The following is a 26,113-nucleotide window of genomic DNA, read 5'->3' as shown; positions in this document are numbered from 1 at the left end:
AATGTATGCAGGCCGGGGATCATGGATGCTCTTGGGGGAAGGGATGCCGAGCGGCCGTGCGTCTGACGTCACGACGCAGGAGAGAGAGGGGGCGATGAGAGGAAGGTGCAATAAACACACAGGGCGTCTGCGCCTATCTAAGTAGGACAATAAAGTGAAAACGGCATCAATGCTCTAACAATGGATTTGTCAGACATGCTTCATCTTAAAGTTTTCCTTTTTGTGTACTTGCTAAACTACACCCAAGGTGAGTGACGCGTCTTCAGAGGGAAACCTTACAAGTTGTGTTGAATCCATGAAGCTGAGGGAGGCAGAAAGGCAGATAGCCCGTTAGCTAACAGAAGGGATCAGCAGGGCCTGCTTGTTATGAAGCGGACTGCACCCTTTTTGCCGTATTACTTCAAGCTAACAAATGATAAATGGCGTAAAAGCTGACTTGGGTTCCCGCTGTGGATTGAAATGAGCCGGTGTTGATGGGTTATTTCTGCGTGTTGTCACCGTTTTTATTGTCAGGTTCGGGTCGGTTTTGTTGTTATCGTGCGAATAGCGCCGACAGCCATTGTTATGAGAAGATGGAGATGCCGACTGGGTTAACGGACCGTTAGCTTTGTGCTAGCTAACACTTTAGCCGCTAACGCTACGGTTTCTGTCAAAAATAACATATCTAACCACTGTCATTGTGTCACATGCACCGTGGCAGGGTTTATAATTTATTTGACGGACAAGTTTAAAGGTTTGCTAGCGTATTTTTGGTCTCTGTGTTGTCTCTGGTCAATACTGTGTCTTTTGCTATTGTCGCTATGCTTAAGTATCACCCACTGTGTTAGCTGCATAACTCAGGAGTCAGTATTTTGAATGTAATTTGTCAGTCTGTTTTTTGGGTAGTGAAATTGCCCCTTTGTAAAATGCTGTGTTGCCTTTTTATATACTTAACATTACATTATGGCATCATATACCTGCTATATGCCATCATTGTGCTTTTACATTGTGTACCATTTAAATAAAATTAGCTTCATATGACTTAAATATACCTCTATAAGTCTCAGTTAGTTGTATGCTCCACATTTATTTTGGCACTGAGGCTTGATCCCTTGTCAAACTGTCAAAACTACCAGTCACAACTTTACTTTCCACACAATATAGCCACCCTGTGTGCCAAAATAATCCTCAAAAAATTAATGTAATGTGCTTTACCGTGCATGTAAATGACTCGTATGTTGTTTTGTATGGGCTTTTAAATATATAGGACGTTTGGTGTGACAATAGAAAAGTTAACTCAGTGCTTATTGTCTTATTTGTTGTAGGCCGTGAGAAATTAAGATATTTTTGGATAGTCATCGCCTTCACTTCTCATAGTCACCTCAATGAAAAATTTAATGTTAGCACTTGAATATTTCATACTTGACATGAACAGAGAACTAACCGAAGCCTGGTGTACTCACCCATGTTTTTTACATAGTTACTCTGAATCCTATAATTTATGGCTCACTAGTCTGGCATAATTACCTGTAAGACAGCACTAATTATACCCCATTTACTGAAAATACTCTGTTGGTTTATATGTTAAAGGGCAAACATCTGACATTAGAGACTCGCTAGTGTGCTCAGTTTACTCTCTATACATAGAAAACATGTTAACTTCCAGAAGGACCCAAATAGCCTAAACAAAATTACTGTGTGTTTTCTCGAAATGGAGTTTGTCAGACTGCTTTTGAGTGTGAAGCAGTTGGAGAAATGGGTGGGAATCTTTTTCCTTCAAGCCCACCACCCACTCTTCTGGTGGCGAAATAATTATGCTGTGACGCTGGGGGCTGTTGTTAAGCACAGCTCTAAAACTGGCATCCATTTGATTTAAGTATATTTAGCTGAATTTTAACAACACAGACTATACTGGTTTGCTGTCCATCATTCTAATCCTGCCTGTCAAGCATCCACCTGAGCATCCATTTTTGGCCACCTAAATTATCTTAATGTGTACCATGCCTCAGTTACTTACTCTGAAACACAGCTGCTACACTCTAATGTCACTTTACACCTCAAATTAGATTATCTAATGCTTGAAATATGTCGCCTAACATACAAAAGTAGTGTTTCAGTTTCTCTGCCATCTGCTAAACAGTCAATGTGACAGACTCACTGTGATACCAAGGCTGTTACAAACTTATGGACTTGGATATTTGTATTTTTCGTCAACATTTGGTAGTTTACAACTTGTCTTTTATGTTTATACCTTTTTCTAATCTTCTTTTAATTTCATTTCTGTGTAGTGAACATTCAGGCACACCTATATACACCCATAAATGAATGACCTAAAGATTGTATCCATTCACCTAGGATGGCTCTCTTGTCCTTTATTTTGATTGTATGAGGATATGCATTTCATCAAGTTTCACAAGACTTGCATATTCCCTGTCCTTGCTGATAACATGTTCTTTTCACACAGGACACTATAGAAATCCCCTGAACAAGTACATCCGTCACTATGAAGGCCTGTCCTACGACACAGAGCTTGTGCACAGCAAACATCAGAGGGCCAAGAGGGCGCTTTCTCATGAAGACAAGTTCCTTCATTTAGATTTTCACGCCCATGGAAGGTTTGTCATCTTTTTTTCTTCATCAGATATTAACCTGAAGGGAAATTCTGTCTGGCTCTCTGTCTATTTTTATGCCTCCTCATCTGTATCTTTATTTACCTGTCTGCCTGCTTATTTGCAAAACTCATATGCCTACATTGTTTATGATTAAAGGTGGAGGTCAGCTGTAGCAGAGATGTGCAGTGTGATTGACAGTTGTTTGCGTTTAATGCTTAGTGTTTTATGAAATTGTACACCTGGTCAGGGGCACACAGTGGCTGTTTGGTGAGGATGGATTTTTAACTTTCAGCCTTGGTTCTCTTTGTGTAGTTTCTGAGGTCTCCATTAGAGCTCAAATGATTAATCGATGGTCAGGAAATTACCAAGCAACTATTTTGATAATCAAGTACTTATTCAGGACATTTTTAAAGCAAAAATCCCAAACATGTTGGTGAAGATTCTCTGTCCGCCAGGTCATGGTTATACTCAGTGCTATATTGTAGGCAGCTGGACTTGGTTGAGTTTTTTGAAGATATTTCACCTCTCATCCAAGAGGCTTCTTCAGTTCTAACTGAAACTCTGCAAGGGTTCTCACCCACACAGGGTTTAAAGCCTGCGACTCCCCACCAGCCAGTCAGTACTGAAGAATCCTCTTAGATGAGAGGTGAAACAACTTCAAGAAACTCAAGCAAGTCCAGTTGCCTACAATATAGCACTTAGAAAAGATTCCACACAGCTCCTCAGTTGAGATTGTTGGTTGGACTAAACAAGATATTTGAAGACAGGATTCCTTTTCTTTTTTCTGACATTTTATAGCCCAAGCATTTAATCAATAATGGAAATGTTAGTGGCAGCTGTAATGTGCATTTGTTCTAAATAATTCTGTTAGTTAGCCCTGTGATGGATCAGGTGTTTCTGTGCACTTAATACCTGGGTGGGAACCCCTTAATGTATAGAAGATAAATGGTTGGATGGATGGACACATGTAGCCCTTGTCATGGTTCTTCATCCAGCATTTTGAAGAGGTGGTGTTGTTTGATAGAAAGTGTCCACACTCTCCATGACAAAGTCAAGACCATCTGGCTGGGAGCTTGGCAGAGGCTGTTTATCGTCCTGCCTGTAGCAGGGCCTGCTGTTCCCAAACTCTGGTGCTGCTTAATAGGGAAGAGAACGATAAGAGCTGTGCAAACAAATACACAGAAGGGAGATGTCTGTTCCTTTGAAAAGCAGGAATGTGTCAGCTTCTTTTCCTTTGACTTCATGACAAAGCTAGAGACACAACTCAAATTCTTACATTTAATTTGCAGCACCTCATCCACCCTCTGCATGCTGGTTATGTGTATAAACATCTTCACATATTTAAATGTGCCTTACATTTCCCCCCTGAGATTAAGTCGTAACAGAAAAAACGTGGTTCAATAGGATCTGTACAGTACACATGCAGGACCAGATTTATGTGCAATCATGTCGAGTTTGAACATAATTTTCTGATCTAAATTTTACAAAGACCTCTGTTATCTTGCTCTTCATTAAACTGCTGTGTAACTTACACACAATAGGAGCACACAATAAGAGCACTGTGTAGGTGTTACATGAAACCCAAGGTTTACTGTAACATCTTTGTTTCCCTGCCATATGTTTGAGCAACAAAAAACAGCATTGTTTTAAGATGCCCTAATTTTCTGTTCCCTCTCTTACGAGATAAAGACTGCAGCTCTCCTTCTGAAACTGAAAACAGTTAAATGTTTTCTCTCTATTGCCCTTCCTTTCACCTTTTCATTTGCATTTTCCCTTTTCTCGAGTGAATATTGCGCACCTCCCAAAGTGAGGTAAAATCCAGATCCATTCCCAAATCCGTAGTCTCGCCCTCTGTGACAGGAATACTGTCGACAGACGGTTTCAGAAGCAAACTTTGTGCAATACAGATACAGATGTGATACAGATATAATTTGTTTTTCTGTTGACTCTAGTTTAATTTCTTTGATTTCAGGCATTTTAATTTACGAATGAAGAGGGATACCACCTTGTTTTCCCAAGATTTTAAGGTAGACCTTTCAGGAGAAGAGATTCCATTTGATACCTCTCATATCTACACTGGAGAAATCTATGGTAACGTTGTCCATCTCATTTTATTACACTTGTTTGAATGTATTGCTGCAGTGTTGCTTGATCTTGCTTCAATCCTCACGTTTGCCCTGTAATTTTGATTCTCAGGTGAGAAAGGGACACTGACCCATGGCTCCGTTGTGGATGGTAAGTTTGAGGGCTTCATTCAGAGCTACCACGGCACCTACTACGTGGAGCCTGCTGAGAGATACCTGGGGGCCAAAGACGTGCCCTTCCACTCTGTGATCTATCACGAAGACGACATACGTGAGTCCCCAGCAGCTTCAGCTACACAAATACATCGCCAGAATGTAATCATTGTGAATGTGTAATTGGATGCACGCTTATGTAAATGTGTGATCGAGGAAGTGCAAGGTTAGGGCAGCTGAGCTGATGGAGGCAGACTGGTGTGATCGCCCCCCAGGGAGCAGAGATACCCGGGGTGCTCATTAACTGAGTAACACGATCTTTCTCTCAGGCTACTGGCTCATTTTAGCAGTCTTTACAATGTTGGTACTGGTAGTGAGCACCAAGCATACTTGACTACACTGGCACCCCCTAATTTCACATCATCTGTGTACATATAGTATGTGGCTGAGGGGCAAATTAAACAGGAATGTGAGATGAATTGCTAATGAGAGCGACGAGAAAGTAACAGCTCACATAGCAAAGCTAGGCTCAAGTGGCGTGTAAGTACATCCATTAGCTGATCATGAATAGGGCCAGAAATAGAGGGACTCAGGGGGTTAAGTAGCTAACATTGTCTCCCATAATCCTAACTGTGTTGTGTCTGCCTCTCTCACTCAGACTACCCGCACAAGTACGGCCCAGAGGGAGGCTGCGCTGATAGCTCAGTGTTTGAAAGGATGAAGAAGTACCAAGCCTCGGCCATGGAAGAGCCACCCAAGGTGAACTTCACCACACACCACAGCAAACCTCCACTGTGTCTGCTACTGAGGTAGTTTGGTTTTGGAGGGAGATTTTCATTTTTCTCTCCTCGTTTGGGTCAGAGATACCCGTGGATGTCTTTTTAAGTCTGTGTGAGCCCTTTGAGGTTATATTGACTGGTGAGAATAGGCTATCTCAGCCCAGTTAATGGATGTCTAAATAAATAACTAGTAGGTCATCACAATAGCAGGAAAAAAGTTGCTCTTTGGTAAAAGTTTTGAACTTATTTTGGACTAAACTTGGGGTGTATGCAGTAATATGTGGTTTCTTGTTAGAATTAAAAAACTAAAATGCCTATAAAGGTGTCATTTTAATGAGAAATTGTCAATAACAGATTTGTAAAAGTGTCATTCCTCCACACACAACACACAGTATTAAACAAGTGTGGATACTGTACTTGACCGTATTGTTAACTAGTCACACGTTAGTTAACTGTGACTGTGCTGGTTTTTCTGTATTGTGTGCTGTCTGCGGATTTATGGTTTACACCTGTTAGCCTTTTTTTTCCCTCAACAAACATTTTCATACGTAGAGGGAATTAACTACAAGTATAATACTTCTAAAATACACTTTCATCTATCCAGCTGTGGGTGTGTTCACATAAAGAGGAAATGGATCTGAGGTTTGACGCATTGTAATGACTTGGTAGATTATGAAATTACATAAATGTATAGCACGTGGTTTAGTTCGACCAGCCAGCCTCCAAGATAAAGTTTCACAATGTATTTCTTTTGATTCGAAAAGGAGCTCTCACTGATCTTTTTGGCTGCCGTGAATTGAGCAGAGCTAGGTTAATCTCACTGTCCAGTGATCTCTAAAAAAGAAAACCGTAGGCCATTTAACTACGCTTACTGCTGGTGTGAATTTATTTCCAGAAACCTCAAAGACTCTTCTAAACACATGCACGAAAAATATTCAGTCCACTGCACAACACCAAAGATTTTAACCCCTATGTCAAATTAGGCCTCTCTTTAATCCAAACAAAGGTGGCAGCAGGAAATGACCATATATTCTTGTTTAGTGTATACCACACGGAGCAAATAAGTTATGTAAATTTATATAGATTTTTAAAATTTGATTGGAAATTTAGTGTGCAGTTACTCATATTATTTCTTCTTTATTCCCCCCACCATACTTGTATGTAACATATGAAGTACATGCTCCACAGCAGCAGAGTTGCAGCTCATGAACATACTCATTCTGAAACACCACAGCCTAAAAATACCAGACATTACTTATTTAGCCACTGTTTGGTTGAAAATGCTATATATATGTTTTATTTAACTGTCTACGTCCTACTCTCCATCTCGCCACACCAGGAGCTCCACACTGAGGAGAGCTCTAATGATCCCGTGCTGCTGAGGAGGAAGAGGATGGCACAGGTTGAGAAAAACACCTGCCAGCTTTTTATTCAGACTGACCACCTCTTCTTCAAGTATTACAAGACCAGAGAGGCTGTCATTGCTCAGGTAACACACGGTCCCTGTCACTCACTCGACACATGATGCTGTGAAGTTGTTAGAATTAGATTTACGGAGTCAGATGAAGGTTTTTTTGTGTGATGTTGGTGGAGGGGCACATCTTTAACCTTTAGTAACATTGTATATATGAGTGTAAAGGAATAATAATAATTAGCTCTGGAAAAATAATGTTCACACAGTCTACTTTTCTGAGTGGAAACACGCTGCAACACAGGCAGGCAGACATGGACAAAACACAGTACAGCAAAGTGTACTCTTGCTGAAGTGTTTTTTCTTGTCATGTTCCACTCTTTCAGATCTCCAGTCATGTTAAGGCCATCGATGCCATCTATCAGGGCACAGACTTCATGGGCATTCGCAACATCAGCTTCATGGTGAAAAGAATCAGGGTAAGCCTTGTACTGATTTTAAGCCTCGTGTTGAGTTTAGATTTGGTCACTTCTTCTTCCCTCTGAACTCATCATCATAATCTTGTTCTTGTTGTAGATAAACACCACCAGCGACGAGAGGGACAGGTCCAACCCATTCCGCTTTGCCAACATCGGTGTGGAGAAGTTCCTGGAGCTGAACTCAGAGCAGAACCACGACGACTACTGCTTGGCTTATGTGTTCACCGACAGAGACTTTGATGATGGCGTGTTGGGTTTGGCCTGGGTGGGAGCCCCTTCAGGTACTGAGAGACATCAGGAACTGCAAATAATCTGTCCTATTTTTAATGCATTATATAACATGTATCTTAAAGGTCTAGTGTGTAGGATTTAGTGGCATCAGCAAGTGTGTATAAAGAGAACTATCTAGCGTCAGAGGTCGGGCCCTGTTCATTCCTATGAAAGTTCCTATGAAAGGAATCTGGTGTGCGAAACATGATATGAAATTACCCAGATCTTCAGCACTGTGGGACCCATAGAGCAAGTGCATTTGAGACCTGCAGCGACTGAGCGAATAACTTCTGGTTTATCCTTCTGCTATATTAAATTGAGATAAACTGACTTAATTGTGTGGCTCTTGTAGACTTTCAAAATGATGTTGAATTGAATGGATCAAATTCTCATACTGGAGTCATTTTGCAGTGGGTGTGACACTTAGAAAAAAATCAACTAATTTACAGACTCTCTTGAGTGTAAATCTATGGGGAAAAAAGTCTTTTTGGGCCCCAGGACATCACGTGGCGGACTCTGAGGTTGTAATTCCACATTTGGTCTCTGTGTAAAATTGGCCTCAGGAGCCAGTGTTTGGTTTGTCCATTCTGGGCTACCGTAGAAACAACATGTCAGACTCCAGGAAAGAGAACCCACCCTGTATGTAGATGTAAATGGCTCATTCTAAGGTAACAAAATCACAATTATTATTTGTTTTAGGTGATTATACACTTATAAAAACATAGTTATTATTATCATATTCAATTTCTGTCAATATAACTTCCTAAATCTTTCACACTGGACCTTTCATGTATAAGATACTTTGCACTGTGTTGTAGGCACATCATCAAAATGGGCACCCAATTTTGACTGAATATGAGATCGTTCTGGGAAGGCATCCATGATTTACACTGTAACTTAATTGCAACTTATCTGAAATGCACATTGCAGCTAAAACAAGGAAAAGTGTTGGTGGTATTTGGGACTGCAAATGCAGATAGATTCAGACTGTAATGAGAGCCAACTGCAGCTTCAAATATCAACTCCAACAATATGCAGATGTGATGATTCCCCAAGGCTTTCATTATGGCCCTAAACGTATATTGGTTGCACTCTCAAACTGCTGAAATGGTAACTAAGATGTTTCCTGTGCTGCATTCTTTATCTGAACTTGTAACAGAAGATATTGCACTGTCGAAATCTGTAATTTGCCGTGGGAGGTTATGTGTCCCTTGCTGGCGATGACAAAGCATTTGAATTTACCGTGTCGTGTAAACATATTGATAAATCACGCTCACTGTGTTTTAAAATAAGGCATTATGTCATCATGACATTAATCAGATACTCCCTCTTTAATGAGCGAAATCCTTCATGTTTTATAGCTGCGGTTTGGAAGAAGGTTTGTTCCAACTTGTGCTTCTCTTTTCCAGGGAGCTCCGGAGGCATCTGTGAAAAAAGCAAGCTGTACTCAGACGGAAAAAAGAAGTCTCTCAACACTGGTATAATCACTGTACAGAACTATGCCTCCCACGTACCTCCAAAAGTCTCCCATATCACTTTTGCACATGAAGTAGGACACAACTTTGGCTCCCCGGTGAGTTACTTAGATGTGCCACATTTATGCACGGTGAGAAGGAATTTATGCGGCTGGTACACTTTGTCCCTTCTTCCTCTTCTAACCTGCAATTTTTTTTCTCCCTTCTCATTCTTAGCACGACTCTGGATCTGAGTGCACCCCAGGAGAATCCAAGAGCCAAGACAAGAAGGAGAAGGGCAATTATATCATGTATGCGAGAGCTACATCAGGAGACAAGCTGAACAATAACAAGTTCTCCATCTGTAGCGTACGCAACATCAGCCAGGTGCTGGAGAAGAAGAGGAGCAACTGTTTTGTTGGTATGTTTTACTCTGTTTTTTTAAACCCATTTGATTCTGCTGACTCTGTACTGATAAGTGTAGGAGATTTTAACCCCAGTGTCCTGATTAGTGATTTAATTCAGGTAACTAGAGAGGCACTAACATATTGGCTGATATTAGCTAAGCAGTCTTGGCATTAGTCCAGTTTTATTTTTACCGAGATTTGTGATCTTATTTATTTTAAGTGTCACACCTAATGCAGTATTCCCGCAGATTCTTTTAAAAAGTCTTAAAATGTATCATCCATCTTAAAATAAGGCCTTAATTGATATTAAAATGTCTTACATCAATTGTTCAAAAGCCTTAAAAATGCTAAGACATGGAAAGATGGATTTTATTCATTTTTTTACTGAGGCTGCAATGTAAAATCTCCAAAATAATAAGTGGCTCGCATTAGCGTCACACAAATCAGGATAGAGGAACCAACAACACTCATATTTTGTTTCTGGCCAGGATGCCCAGAGCTGAGGATCCACTCTGTAGCTGTCACTTTACCATACGACATGGGAAGGTGCAAAATCACAGGCTACTTTACCAAAATTTCACGGCATGACTGAAACTGTTACAAGGCAGTGCATAAGAAGCTCAGTGTAATTTTTGCAAAAAGTTTTTCAAACTAATGATGGGAATCAAGGCAGTGGAGTGAGAGAGTGAGAAGAGTGAGAAAAACAAATTCACTAAGAAAATCCACCAACTATCTTCGTCTTTGCCACACCTGGATGGATAAAGTTATGTTTTATGTTACAATAAACATTTGTCCCCTATTCTTCCAAGCTCCAAATTGTTGAGTTCATGTTTTTACCCCTCGGTTTTGGGTATAAAATGACATTTATTTGGTCTTAAATTTCATCCCAAGTGGCATTAAAAAAAGTCTTAAAGTCTTAAATCTATGTTGCCTCAAGCTGTAGGAACCCTGTAGTAATAGGACTGTCATATTGGCAGCGTAAAAACATTTATAATGTTTGCTGTTCATGCATTAGCTCCAGCTGAAAGGATTGAGAAAATATTAAATATATTTGAAGGCTTCCAAAACCAGTCTTAGTACACCCGCACTGCATTATGTTTTTGCCTTTCCTCAAACAAGCTGACAAAGAGTGTTTGTTTGAGTTGAATGTTGCACCGGGCTCTCTCGGGGTCTGTTTCTATTTGAAGACTTTGATTTTGTTTCCCTGTTTATTGCAGCATCTCACTCTCTTTAGAACAATATTTGTTTAGTTTGGTTTTGTAATGAGACACTTCTCATAGTAGATGTCTGATTTCTCATACACTTTCAGCCCTCAGTACAAGAAGTCAGAATATGAAAAATGTCCCAGTTTTCAGGGACCAGACTTGATGTTTATTTTTCTTTCCACAAACAGAGTCTGGTCAGCCCATTTGTGGTAACGGCCTGGTGGAGCCAGGAGAGGAGTGTGACTGCGGCTACAGTGATCAGTGCAGGGACCAGTGCTGCTATGACGCCAACCAGGCGGACAACAAGAAGTGCAAATTAAAGCCCAATAAAGTCTGCAGGTAGATGTTGATGTTATTTCTGGTTGTCTGACCGTTTTAATTTTTCATAAGAAAGATCTTGCAGCTTATTTTTGATCATTTGACTAAAAAAAAAACTCTCTTTCCCACCAGTCCCAGCCAGGGCCCTTGTTGTACTGCTGAGTGCTCCTACAAGGGTCGTAATGAAAAGTGCAGAGAGGAGTCAGAGTGCGCTCACCAGGGCATGTGTAACGGAGTCAGTGCCCAGTGCCCCACATCTGAGCCCAAGGCCAACTTCACCGCCTGCCACGGAGAGACTCAAGTCTGCCTCAACGGGGTAAGTGGCTGAAGACTTGAAAGACACCTGGAAGAACCGGTTGTTATAGCAACTTTATCTTCATACCAGTCAGCGTCTGATCTCGCCTGTCCTCATGCTCCTCCCCCGCAGGGCTGCTCCGGCTCCATCTGTGAGAAGTATGGGCTCGAGGCGTGCACCTGTGCCAGCCAAGATGGCAAGGATGAGACTGAGCTTTGCCACGTGTGCTGCATGGAGAAGAGTGAGTCATTTACCTTTTTTGAGTCCACCTTGATACCTATTTTTTTTATTTGTGTGTTTATTTTATGTGCTTGAGATTGTGTGTCTTTCCATTTGGATTGTGTTGACTGTCTGTGATTCATCTCCGCAGTGAATCCCAACACGTGCAGCAGCACAGGATCAGAGCGTTTGGCTCGCTTCTTCAATAAGAAAGTGACCACGCTGCCAGCCGGCTCGCCATGCAATGACTTCAAGGGCTACTGCGACGTGTTCATGAAGTGCCGTCTGGTGGATGCAGATGGACCGCTCGCCAGGCTGAAGAAGGCCATCTTCAATCCAGAGCTCTATGAAAACATTGCAGAGTGGATTGTGGTACGTATCAGCTTCTTGATTCTGATGAGATGATTTGTGATTATTATGAGGTGTTTCTGTATTTACTGTGTTTGATTTTGATTTGTGCTTCATTCTTCTTCTTCAGGCGCATTGGTGGGCGGTGCTATTGATGGGTATTGCTCTCATCATGCTCATGGCTGGCTTCATTAAGATTTGCAGTGTGCATACACCAAGCAGTAACCCCAAACTACCCCCTCCAAAACCACTTCCGGGTGAGTTCAGGAATTTACAAAGTTAATCACACCAAAGAAAATGTAACTTGTATACGTTTATACCACCTGCCACTCCACTGCACTGAAACCTGTTGTTCATTTTTACTTGCAGGGTTGTTGTTATTGAGAGTGTTTATGATACTGTGTGTATGCCCTGACGAGATTTTCATTGTACAGTAACCGTCTCAGAAAATATTGCGGTTTTACGGTATCACGGTATCATCTGTTTTATTTAGAGATGCTGTGTGCTAGGCTCGTCTCTGTTGACAAGAAAATCTGATTTTGATGATTTAAGAGTGTGGTTGGCGGACTGTCGCAGTTTTCACAGACGCATTACATTGTATATAGTAGGGCTGGGCGGTATTACCGCAGCAAACATGAGCCGCGGTACTGCTTTTGTGATTACCGTCGTACCCAGAACGGGGCCCAGCGGCTGGCCAGCCTGCCTCACGCACCTCCCTCGCTACGTGATGGAGGTGGCCTGGCCAACTGCACCAAACCCAGGCCCGCGGGTGAAGGGGGCCCGGCAGCCGCCAGCCCTCCCTCTTCCCTCTAAGGTTTATACATACTGTGTAACGTTTTATACACAACAATAGATGGATTAGCAACTGTTTACTTCTGACGATAAATAGTTTCCATCCTAGACTTGTACGGCTTTTTAAATTGTTTTATTTAAGGTGTAAAAAAAAAAAAAAAAAAGAGAGAAGATGATACCGCGATATCATACCGTCACCGCGTCCCCCCAAAATAATACCGTGATATTGATTTTAGGCCATCCCGCCCAGCCCTAGTATATAGTCACATCTTAATTAATGTTAGCAAAATACTAGCTAACCTCTAGCTACATGAAGAGGAGCTAGCCTAATGTCAGCTCAACAGCATCATTTTTCAGTAAAAAGTTACAGAGATTTGGAAAAGGACAGATAGGTTGGTTTCTAGCATTTTTGGAAGATAAGACAATTTATCATTAGTCAGAGAGTGTCAACTCTGAGTCCCTTTGTTTATATTATCTCTCTAAGGCTATGGTCTGTCCTGAAGTAACAAGATGCTGACTTTTTACAGTAAAGATAGACTAACATTAGGTCAGCACCATGGGGCTGTATTCAGACATTGAGTACTTTTGTGATTCCCAGAGGGGGGAAAGAGGAAACTTACCGGCAGTACAGGAGCAATATTGACTCACAGTTTTGTCATCCTCTGTATCTAAGTTTCTCTTTTTCATTGAGGACCAGGGGTCTCATATATAAACATTGCATATGCACAAAACGAGGCCTGAAATCAGTGTACGCCACTTCCCATGCAAAAGTTGTGATCTATAAACACAGATTTGATGGGAGAAACTTTGACCCATGCTTATAAACAACCAGAACTTGTCGAATTATTTTTTGGTGCACACCATTTTTGTCTTTTGTCCATACGTAGATTTTTAGTATGGATCCTAGGCATTGTTTTATATATAGTATGAGACCCCAGAAGCCTCACTTCATTTAGTTTTTTCTTGATTATTATAGTTAACAACATGGATCCTTCCATCTCATACTGTAGTCCTTGCAGTCGGCCTCGTGAAGCTTTATTGCCTGACTCCCAGAAACTAACCAGTAAACACTGCAGCACCGGGCTAAGTGGAACCAGCATCACCATGTTTCTTTTTGTCAAGCTCGTCTGACTTAGCAACAGTAACAAAAGGAGCAGGACTTGGGATCGGCCTGTTGTAAAATCACAAGCATTGTCTAAAAAGAGAAAAAAAATAAAGATACTCATTTGATGGTGACATGCCTCAGTAAATAAACACATTAGGCACAATTATAGGTATGAAAACCAGGTGTCACACCAAATACTGAATTGACAGTAGGGTTGGGTTTTTTTGCCTTAATAAGCATATGACAACATTGTTTATAAAAACAATCGTTTCAGCAGAATAAGCTCAAGCTTGCAAGCAGTCTTTAGTAGGGCTGCCACGATTAGTCGACTAATCGATGACTATTCGACTATTAAAATAATCGTGACTATTTTAGTAGTCGACTAATCGATTTGAGTCATTTTTCATAGAAAAGTACTATAAAAGTACCCCAAAATACTCTTATACTCTTACTGCAGCTTCTTACGTTCAGATATTGGCAACTTTACACACTCTCCCGTGACAGTGAACTAAAACCCTTTGGCGTGAGTATGAAACAAGACATTAGATAACGAAATGTTGGGATTTGGTCGAGACAGACCGACATTTTTCAACATTTTAACACATTTTTCGATGAAATGATTAGTCGACTAATCGAAGAAATAATTGACAGATTAGTCGACAATGAAAATAATCGTTAGTGGCAGCCCTAGTCTTTAGAAGGATTACAGTGGTCACAGTGTGACACTTAACCAAGAGCTGTAATAGGCTTCAACCTTCTGCATTGAACTTACTCCTCAAAATATGACCCAAATTATACTATAAAAGAAACTGGAAATGACATGTTTGCACAGGCTGAAAGGCTGCATTGTGATCAAGTTGAAGTGGCTTTTATTGCCTCACTGTGTGCCGTGTTAACTTCATACGCACGCAGGAATGCCAACAGTGCCATATGATTGATGTATTTCTATTTTTTTTTTTTTTTTTTCTATAGCTCATTTTCTTCTACTGAAATTGCCTATTGCAGCTCAGATTTTATTGTTTGGTATGAAAGCTGTGAAATGAGCAGACCTTGAATCTTGAGAGTTGGGGAGCTTTGTAACATCTTCTTTATTGCCTGACTGGTTAACATGTGGAAATCCTGGGCTGTCTCAAAGGAGTGATGACAAGTGTGAAGGAAACTTGTTGAAATCTTTGGTTGTCAAACAAAAGCAGTGGTCCTGGGTCGCACTGTGAGACAAGTCTACTGGACTGTGTAGAGCTTCAGCAACCAGAAAAGGCTTTCAGAATTCTGACAGTGTTGGATGTTTAGGAGAAAACCCCCACAATGAGTGCAATTACATGGACATGAATAACCCGTTTACAAGGCTTATTCTGGTCCATGTAAATGCAATGAATGACTGTGTTTACATGCACAAAATATTCTGTTTGTAATTCTAAGGCTGGGCGATGTAACGGCTATGTACGATATAACTATATATTTTCAAGCAAGATATTTATCTAGACAACAACGTTTATATCGATACAGGGTCGAGCTACGTTATATAAGGCATGCCAGCGGGCATCTCTCCTCTCTCACACTCTCCACACAGCTCCACCCCACTCATTTACTCATAAGTTCTCCAGCAACACAAAGAGAGACACAGAGCTGCTCCTCTGTTTAATCTGTCTGTTCATAAGTCCACAGTGCAACATCGGTCTACATGTTGCACGGGCTACGCTAAATCAGTCTATGAGATGAATGAAATTACTGCAGTAGCACACATGCACTTCAGTGCTGTGCTTCTAGTTTGTGTGTGAGGTGGATCATAGTGCGTTGTTGTTCTTATTGGTAGCTGTAGTCTATTGTGTAACATGGAGAGAGCGCCTGGATGCAGGCGACAGATGTGTTTAAAAAAAAAAATAGTGACAACACAGACGTTTCATACACACGATGTTTATGACGCAGACAAAGTGTCTCCTTCCCTCCCTCAGCCTCTCTGGTGATGCTGTGTACATAAATAAGATTAATAGCCTGAATAAATAAAAACATATAAATCATTTTCCAGCACTTGAGTCATTGAAAGGCCATGGAAAACGACTTTTTAACTCCCCCACAAAGATTTTCCATTGTTCCAAACTACAATGGTTTTAGGCCTACTTGACACTTTTATAGTAATGTTATAGTTTTGTGTCCTGTGCTGCAAACCTTTAAACCTGCATCCCACAGGTCTTAATCTGAAAATGCCCCATTTTGAATAAGGCCTAATCTGGAAAATCCAAATGGAAATTGAGAATATTGTCATAGTCAGAGTAATAGTGGAATATTAGTGTGCGTGTAAATGTAGTCAACGCAACTGCTGCTATGTTCCACGTTTACAGAGCAACCATGTTGCAGAATTAAATTTCATGTTGTCCTCTTTTTCTGAGTGAATCCACACTGTGTTCTTTTGAGGCTTTTTTAAGCGAAGTGGCAGCACCATCAGAGAGCAGTGCAGAGGGATGATGCAAGTTAATGATGTGTGTGTGCTTGAAACTGTTTTATTTTTTCCTAAATGCAGTGCTTCAATTCCCCATTCTTACATCACATCATCTGGCATGCCTCCAAATTGATATCGTACAGACTGACACAGACTGTGACAAAGATTTTATTAGATCCATCTCTCACAGTGTGGCGTGCGGTGAACTTACGAGATTGCTGTCATTGCGGTGTAGGCATCAGTAGCGGAGTGTCAGGAGGTGCAATTTTGTTTGGAGTAACCCCACAGTCTGTCTTTTAACAAGCTCAAATAACTGCCTTTCTCCACACAGGCACTTTGAAGAGGCGGCGAGCGCAGCAGCATGCTAACTCCCAGGTGCAGCACCAGTCCCAGCACCCGCACTCCCACCAGCACGGACACGGCGGGCACGGCGGCCAGCGGCAACCCCAGAGGCAGCCTCAGCGGCAGGCGCAGCCCCAGAGGCACCACCGTCAGCCCAGAGAGAACTATCAGATGGGCCAGATGAGACGCTGAGACCCTGCATCCCGCCCCCCTCCCCCCAATGCCTTGGCTCCTCCTTGTGCCTACAGTGGGAAACAAAAGCGTCACTCCATCCAAAGAAAAGCCTGACATGGTTGTTAGTCATCATCATATCCTCCATTTACAGACAAAACAGACACGTGAAAAAGAGAAAACACTATCTAGCAACTCGATTGGCTCTTTGTGGAGTGGACTCGACCATCAGCCATTTCCAATGCAGTGCGATCTAGCATCTTTTTCCACCATTTTTTTTTTCTTTTCAAAGGAGTGCCAAGGAGTTAAGGAATCATGTGTAGCTTTAGTACATTCTGTGATGTGTTTTTTCGTTTAATTGCAACGTCTTCTTGAGTGACACGCCCGTGGCTGCTGGTGAATTGTTCCGTGATTTTTTTTTTAAATTTTTTTTTTCCTTTCGCCATCCTAGCCAGGAATGAGAGACACTCAGTGGGGATTTGCGGCACTTTTGTGATTTACACATGTCAAACGGCAAAAGACACAGGCTCCGGTCTCTCGTGCAGACAGTCTTCTGCATGTGACTGTACATATTTAGTGTATCATAAGTGAAAACAAACTATTTCTTCTACTGTAAATGTGTAATTCTTCACTTTTTTTCTTTTATTTTTTCGGTTAGTGCTCTCAGGACTCTTTAACACATAATTGAAGGAATGATGGTTGTGAGGAGTTCCTTGGACGCTGCTGTGGAGGATTTGGCGCCATCAGGTTCTCTTCGTAGTCGTCCAATCAGGTGGATCTCTTTCACTTTCGTTAGATTGCTAGATTTGAACAAGGTCACCATATCCCACTTTTCAGGCCTTCTTTGTTCAAGGTCCCTTTTTTTTCATCTTTTTTGTTTTTATTGTCTTGCTAACGTCATGTTTTGCTCATGTTGTGTAACAAGCTCGAAGAGGTAAAGAGTCATGGGAACAGAAAGGGAAGATCACCTAGTTTGGTACACCTTTTATCCTCTTTGCCGATTTGTTTTTTTGATAATGAAGAATGAATAACCACTAACTGAAGCTGAAGCTGATTCTACCTGTTCACATATGAAGACGAGGGAAAGTGAAGGCTGCTGTGGCTTAGTTTAGAAGTGAGAGTGTATCATGTTACAAAGTTAGTTTACATGAGTGTGGAAATAAATTTAAAAACGACTCCAGTGTGGATGTACAAAAAAAAAAAAAAAAAAAAAAAAATTGTAAGATTAAATCATTCTATTATTCTTCAGATAGCGAATCTAAGAACTTTTCAATGTGGGCATGCAGACACATTTATTAAATGTGACTATTAATTGACCAAGGTCTGTAATGTTTGTATGTCACGCAACACTATTTTCCTTTGACAGCTATTAATGTGAGTCTTAACACAAGTGGAAGGAGCAGCAGTATTGTCACACTATTCACACGTTTCCTCAGTGTGTTCACCATTTTCACAAGAGACAAACTGCTGTTTTATTTTTTTAAGAAACTTAACCTGCAGTTTCCTCCCGGTCAGATCTCATCACGGACTAAATCCCCTTAAGAGCTCATGAGTGCGGGCAGGTTGACATCAGCGTGCCATAAAACTTTATACAGCTGATCTTTTTGTGCACAGGTTTTATAACAAATACAGGAAGTGTTCAGAGCCAGTTTGAACGGAAGAAACGAAGGAGATGTTTTTCTGTTGGATTGTTTGACCTCAGGTGTTTTTCTTCCTCCCCTCACCAGCACGGCATGAGGGGCATTTTGGGAAATTATAACACTAACCAAAAGCATTTGATAATGTGGTCAGGATGTGTTGTGCAAAATCTCACCATTTATTTACCGTGCAAGCGTTTCACCCACAGATAAGATTTTGGGAGTGGGTGAAAGGTTCGGCACGGACAAACAAAGCTTGGGAATTTGCATGATGTGTTCAGCGAAGGACATTTTGTGCTCTGACTTTGTTTTCTCCTGTCATTATTATTTTCAAACGCATGCAATACTAATCACAACTAATATCGTACAACACTAACGGTCGATATAATCACACATGTGCTCTGGAGGGGACTTTGAAAACAACGTGTCTCACAGCTCATAGTTTATTTCACATGGCAGATGAAGCAGGCGGGTCGGCTGTTGCTATAACTTCTCATGTCTGTACAAAATGGAGCTCTTTTTAAATTTCGTCCTCCAGGCTGGATCGCGCCTGTTACGCCTGGAGACTTTACATGTAAACTTGTACAGTACTTCGAAAAATTTGCATTTCATTTGAAAAATGAAAAATTACATTTTGATACATCCGTTTCATTTTTTGTATTCTAATTCCAGAGTAAGTTGTTCAAAGATGTTCATATGTGACAAACTTTCCTCTCCTCTAAGTTATTTATGTTCTTATATGTGCTAGTTGAACTGGAGTTTGCTTATGCTTATGCTTTTTCTCCACCATCATCAATGGTAAAAACAATTCAGGGTGATGGAGTTAATGTTACATTCTCATTTTTGTCTTCGTTCTCCTGTGGCATGGTTTGGGTAGAAGAGCAGAAGAATAATGCCTGTAAATTTACTTTCTTTTTAATTTCGTAGTCTTGGTAAAGTTTTTAGATAAACGTGCACTGAAAATGTCCAAATTGAGTTGAAATGTTGTAGGTGATGTAGGCCGAAAGAACACAAGATTAAAAAGTAATACTACTGTCTGATTTTAATGTTCACTGTGTTTTATACAGTATCGGAAATTTTTGTTCACTTTGAACATTTTTACTAAAAAAAAAAATTTCAAATTGTATTGTGCAAAGAGATGTAATTTTTGGAGTACTTGAAATGCATTAATTAAAAGACTCGTTCAAAATAAAATAGACCCCTGTTTACTGTCTGTGATGTGTGCTCGCTTCTTCTCTCCGTCTGCTGCAGTGTTGATTGTGTGTGTTTACAGTGCAGAGGTTTAATGCAGAGGAATTTTAAAAGGGAGCAAGTTTTACATATGGAGATCAGTTTACTCATCAAGTACCACTCAGCCTGTGTAACACAGTTGTGTAATGTCCTCTGGGGCTCCTGATGATGTCAGCAGAGATGTTTCAGGTTGGGGTTGAGACTTACAAATGTATAACACAGAGCTTGCTACAAACTGCTCAATCAATCAAACTCTATTTGTCCAGCATGTTTCAGACAGATGAGTAATACTAGAAAGACAGTGAAAGAAAAACATGATTAAAGAACTTGATAAAAGTAAAACAATAAAAATGGCAATAAAATACAAAAAAAAAATGCTGTAAGAACAATTAAGATAAAAAAAAACTAGACTAATATCTAAATCAAATACATTAAAAATACTATGTGTGTGTGTGTGTGTGTGTGTGTATGTATGTGTGTATATATATATGTATATATATATATATATATATATATATATATATATAATGATAAATTATGATGAACGGGTTAAATAAATAGTAATTCATAAACGGGATAATAATGGGTAAGAAGAATAAAGATTATTATCACTAATAATGATAATAATTGATGTGAGGGATAAAATTAATAATAATTGACAAAAGGGGCAAAAATTAATATTACTAATACTAATAATAATCAACAAGAGGGATAATAATTAATACTAATAACTGGTAAGAGTGATGAAAATTTATATTACTAATACTAATAATCAAGAAGGACAAAAGAAATAATTGAAGAGGGATAGAAATTAATATTACTAATAAAGATGATAATTGATGAGAGGGATATAAAATTAATTAAACAATAATTGATGAAAGGGGTAAAAATTAATATTTCTAATACTAATGGTAATTGATGAGAGGGATAATAATATTAATAATAATAATTGGTAAGAGAGAAAAAATATATATTACTAATACTAATAATCATCGATGAGAAGGATAAAAAATTAATAATCAAGAGGGATAAAGATTAATAATAATAATACATAAGAGGGATATAAATTACTATTACTAATACTACTAATAATTGATAAAAGGGATAAAAATGAACAATACTACTAAAAATAATAATCAGTAAGAAGAAGGAAAAATAAATACTGTTAATCGTAGTCCATAAGAGGGAGAAAGAATAAATAGAAAGGCCTGAAAATAATAATAATAATAATGATAAAAATAATAATAATCATAATTATTATTATTATTATTATTGTTGTTGCTCTAACAACAACAAAAGCAGTGTTTGTATGATGTAAGCATTTAACAGTCTGTAAAGGTCTGGTCAAAGATGCTGTTGAGTGTCATTATTGGAGGTACAAGTTTCAGTGTTTTGGCATCTTTATGTGCACTATTGTCCCGACAGCTTGTTTTGTTTGCATTATGTAGCTATGCAGCTGAAGAGCTTTTTGCAAAACAAAAACAACAAAAAGGTGTCAAATGTTATTAATATTAAGGATGGGAGGGGTCAGGTTTACAGTAACCTTGTGTTTTTTAAAAGTTCTTTATCCTTTAAGTTCTGCATTTTAAAGTGTGAGTGTGATTGTTAAGTTAGAAAAGGGATTTTAGGATAAATTGTAATTAACTGAACTGATATAAAGAAATGACTTCCCTCTAGTGTTGGGCTCTGGACTCTGTATCCTAATTTAGTCATTTAAATTCCTCCATATTGTTTAGTCCTTGTAAAGTTGACCTGCTGGGTGCAGTAGAGGAGCACCCACAGCAGAGGGAGCAGCTGCTGTGGGTGAAGTGTCGGCACCAGAGGCACCACAGAGCCACACACAGCTTCTCATCCTCCTTTGTTTTAATCTAGGGGAACTTAAGCAATCATTGATAACTCAACCGAGAAACTCCAAATATTATGTGGGCTCAGTTATGCTCCATTAATGTGAGTGAAGTGGGCAGAAGGAATCACATTCAGCTGCTCAGACGCTTTATTTCCTTCACCACAAGTGAGCAGTTAATTCACAGTCCTTGTTCCCATTACACTCTTTATTTACTCATTGTCTAAACTTATTGATGTCTTCACCCTCATGAGAGTATCTGATGATGTAACAACCATAGGAAAGTGTACGCCCGACCCTGGAAGCACGCATTTGCACATGCAATGGAATGTGGCCTGCTATTGATTTTCAATGCAGATCCTCAGCTGCTCTCACTGGTTGTGACAAGAACAAGCACAGTCACCCACAACAAGAGTGTAGGCTCAATATTTTCTGGATAATGCAGGCGCTGAGGTGTAATGCAGGAGGTTTATATTGTTATTACTGATGCTGATGTCACTCTGTGCCTGTAGACAACGCCACAGCAGAGAGGACAATGTTGCTGGTCAATATCCTACATTAAGAGTATCAGCTCTGTGCAAGGAGCTGACGTCACAGCCGATGAGCGAGCAGCACCTTTTGTCTCTCCTTGCAGTGACAAGGCATGATTGTGAATGTGGCCCCGGCCTGCTGAGTGTCGCCCCGACTGGACTGAGGGGCAGCTGACACTCGCTCCAACGAGCAGCTGACCCAAGGAATGGAAACACAATACGACTGCCAGTTCATTGTCCAGAATCAGACTTGTCAAGGCATAGATTTGGTCAGATTTAGTTTGTGTATCATGAAAACAAATGCTGCAAGAAATAGAGCAACTAACTATTACAGTGCACTATGAGTAATTAGTGACATCTGTGCTTTTCCTACTGTGACAATTCAAAATGTCTGCTGTGACAAAGGTCTAACAAGGCCTAATATTGCCAGTGACGGAGCAAAGTTTTCAGATCATTTACTTGTGTGAATCAGCAACTAAGTATACCACACTGTGAAACTACTCCATTTAAAAGTCACACATTGAACATGTTACGTAAGTAAAGTTTCAAAAGTAGAAAAATGTCCCATGTGAGTGTTATGCTATTATATTTTATGTCATCAGAGTATTATTTTTTGTGCATTAATGTAAAAGCAGGATTTTACTGTTGTAGCTGGTCAAGGTGGAGCTCTTTTGTAACTATTTTGTAAAGGACTGCAACTTATTCTGACTAGTCTGCTGGTTGTTTTCTTGATTATTTAACTAATCATTTGGTTTGGAAAAAGTGACAAAATATAGAGATATGTTTTCACAACTAGAGCCCAAAAAACAACTTCACAAAGCCTGTGAATTTCAAACAATAGTCCAAACATCAAATTTATAAAAGAATCAATTCAATTAAAGGTCTGGTGGTGATGTTACAGACCTGAAACTCCTTCTGTTTGCCAGGCATGTGGAGCCCTGTTTCCACAAAAAACTTTAGGTTTAGTACCTTTAGAACCGAAAGTAAACCCTACAGACATGTACCTAGCATTTCGACAGCAGACTGCAGGTTGTTGTCACTCACGGCTCTGTCCAGCTTTCACTGTTTCCTCTTCACTGATGATGCATAGGGAAGTCTGCACCTCATTTATTATCCTCAGAACGCGGTTGCACCCTGAAATTTGAGCGTCTGGTTTTATGGGATATTTGAAAATTAAGGGACTGTGCAGTGAGTCAAGTTCTCAAGCAAGTGCAGGAGTTTAGTCAGTTTTGCCAGAGGACACAGGAACGACGCTCCACCACATTTTCTGTATTCACATAATCAAGTCAAAATCAATACATATAAGTGTATGTCATCCAAGAGTGACAACAAAACAAATGAAAAGGTCAAAGTTGTTATATTGAAATTTAAGGTGTGTTGATGGATTCATGTCATCAACTGATATTTACACGTTTTATACAGCAAGATAATCTTCACAAATGAAACCCGCTTTCATGATTATGGAAGCCTCTGTGCAATCACCAGAAGTAAAAAGCTAGTGTTAGGCTACAAACAAACTACACCACAGTCGCATGACCTAACATCACCAACATAACAAGACTGTAAAGCCGATGTCACAATGACGTTCTGTAGTCTCATTTAACTGTTTGTTAGCAACCACCTTTTTAAAGATGCACAGAAGCTTCAAAGTTTACGAGTGGGGTATTATTCTTTTAACCTTGTGGTAACCACAGGTCTTATTTCAGCCATCTAACCAAAATCAGTATTGACTTTGAGATACGAGAACAGTGAGTGTGTTATTGGGTGAGTGAGTGGAGCTATTCTCTCTCTTTTTTTTTTTTTTTTAAGATTGGTTTTTGGGGGGTTTGCCTTTATTTTAACAGGACAGCGTCAGTGTGAAAGGGGAGAGAGAGGGGATGACATGCATCAAAGGGCCACATGCTGGAATTGAACCCTCATCCACTGCATCAAGGACACAGCCTTATTACATGGGGCCCTCGCTCTACCAGCAGAGCTACTGGGGGCCCTTGGTAGGCTACTCTCCGCTCAGCAGACCATTCTTTCCTGTCAGTGAGGTCGTCTTACATCATTAAAGCCCGTTCTAGGTGCGAGACGAGAATCACATGCACCTGCACATGTAGCGTTATTGAGCTGCCAGTCAGTCTATACAAAGTGATTTTCCTCTCTGTTCCATGTATGCAATCATGCAATGTATACACGACAAACTGACATCAACAATAATGTGACTGTGCTCTGACCCTCAGACCGGTGTCCGATGAACTCGCCCTGCAGTGTTGTCATGCGTCTGTCTGGCCCAGCAGCAGCAGGAGGACTTTCCCTGTACTGCTCAGTGACCCACACCCTGTCTCAGAAACTAAGTTTACATATATACATGTTAAAGAGGGGATTTGTGTTGTCTGGCCAGATGTTCTGTGTCACTGACGGCACTTCAGACCCCTTTATTTTTCTTCTTCAGTGGTCCTTAAGTACAATTTTGACACACTTATACTTGAGAATTTCCATTTCATGCAGCTATATGCTTCTACTCTATGTCTTTAGGTTCATTTATTATAACACAGTGTTTCCTCAGGTCATGTTTGGGTCATTTGTAAACTCAAAAGCACAAGATCATGGCCTGTCTATTGCTGAAAAGCTGAAAAGAGGTTATTTCAGCTGACCAGTGATGAATCTGTGCTCTTTGGGAAAATGGGAGGCTCAATGCTGGATGCTTCAGGCCTTGGTGTTGAATTGCAGACTGTGTATACAAGGCAAAATACTGGGACACCGCCACAAACATGAGGGGAGAGACAGGAAAGAATTGCCTTCAAATATACTCTTAATGTGTCCTGCAGTATCTCCCTCTCAGCCCTGCTCTAACATGTTGCCACCTGTGAGTTAACTGGGGCCAGGTCTGCTGCTGCACACAGCTAAAGGGGCGTTGCCATTGGGATTTAAAGGACCAGGGAATTGTTTGGTGAGGTTTTTTTCTTTTTTTTTATAATATTGTTTGCCAAAGAGGAAAGGAGAACAGTGGTGGAGACTGGACAGCCTGAGTTGGAAGGTTGGAAAACATCAAACGGCAGCAGTCTACAGCTCAGAAACACTAAGGTTTTCCTCCAATTTCAAGTTCATGTGAAAGCAAAAGGCTTCATAACCGCACTGCAGTGCCACGTCAAAGTAAAAAATAACTACGTCAATTATAAATAGGCGAAAGTGTATGTGAAAACACCCTCAATCACAAGGTTGGCAGTTAAATCTGCCTCCCTCCTGTCCACATGTCAACGCATCCTTGACCTAAAGTCGAGGAACTAAAGTGGCTCCCAATGTGCAGGCCATTGTTTTGACAGCTCTGCCACCACTGGTGTATAAATGTGTGTGAATGAGAAGCCAGAGGTAGTGAGCTTTGTCCAGTAAGGTAGAAAGGTGCTGTATAAATGCAGTCCATTAACTTCTTCCACCACTTACCAAAGGTGTGAAGAGTCTCTACAGGATGACAGAAATGCTCTCTTACACTTAAACTTTTTACTTTGCCATGAATAACCGCATTTCTTTTCCATCTTTAACTCTCCAACATTGGAGCCTGAGGTTCCTGAAAGAGTTCAAATCAGACGTCGCCCTGTGCCTCAGATCATTAACCGGAGTGATCAGCTCATACAGGAGATATTTTACACCGTAATGCTCTGAGCTGACACTGAGAGGTGTAATCATCCTCCGCAATCTTAACAACTGAAAACAAATGATCCGTCTCTTGTGTCCGCTCAACTGTAGCTGAAGGTGTTCAATCTTACACTAATAAATGTTCTTGTCTGCCAGAGAGGTTTGCTGCAAAGATTCATGTCTGCCGTTACTGTCTGCTTTCGCTTAATCACACAAGCCTACGCAACAATTTAAGGGACGTTTGAGGATATATGGGGTAATGGTGTAAATACTGAGATGGAAATTACATAAACAAACCGTCAGCTTAACGGCAGTTTTCGGTGATGGATGAAACAGATGATGGAGTCCCATCATCCCTGCAGTGAAATACCTCGTGTGAAGTTTGATATTTGTAG

The 26,113-nt window shown here is 40.3% G+C and overlaps 1 protein-coding gene across 1 annotated transcript; it reads left to right on the top strand.

The window, feature by feature from the left end:
* The first annotated feature begins 81 nt into the window (after window positions 1-81).
* Window positions 82-18,125, top strand: LOC125887242 (disintegrin and metalloproteinase domain-containing protein 10-like). The gene is made up of 16 exons (XM_049573918.1): window positions 82-247; window positions 2,444-2,594; window positions 4,564-4,682; window positions 4,788-4,946; window positions 5,487-5,587; window positions 6,947-7,096; window positions 7,405-7,497; window positions 7,595-7,778; window positions 9,177-9,340; window positions 9,459-9,642; window positions 11,022-11,172; window positions 11,284-11,467; window positions 11,579-11,687; window positions 11,817-12,037; window positions 12,144-12,270; window positions 16,679-18,125. Exons 1-16 carry the CDS (start codon window positions 181-183, stop codon window positions 16,879-16,881), a joined length of 2,367 nt encoding a protein of 788 aa, XP_049429875.1. The 5' UTR covers window positions 82-180; the 3' UTR covers window positions 16,882-18,125.
* Window positions 18,126-26,113: the final 7,988 nt, after the last annotated feature.

Source organism: Epinephelus fuscoguttatus, linkage group LG4 (genome assembly GCF_011397635.1).
Source record: "Epinephelus fuscoguttatus linkage group LG4, E.fuscoguttatus.final_Chr_v1".
Taxonomy (NCBI): domain Eukaryota; kingdom Metazoa; phylum Chordata; class Actinopteri; order Perciformes; family Serranidae; genus Epinephelus; species Epinephelus fuscoguttatus.
The sequence above is the reverse complement of the archived record's forward strand: the minus strand, read 5'-3'. Positions and strand labels throughout refer to the sequence as shown.

Bases quoted from the DNA above. Each gene is read 5' to 3' on its own strand.
- LOC125887242 (XM_049573918.1), top strand. From the start codon at position 181: ATGGATTTGTCAGACATGCTTCATCTTAAAGTTTTCCTTTTTGTGTAC. The intron at 4,683-4,787 runs GTAACGTTGTCC...TTTGATTCTCAG, and splicing joins CTACACTGGAGAAATCTATG to GTGAGAAAGGGACACTGACC. The intron at 7,779-9,176 runs GTACTGAGAGAC...TCTCTTTTCCAG, and splicing joins CTGGGTGGGAGCCCCTTCAG to GGAGCTCCGGAGGCATCTGT.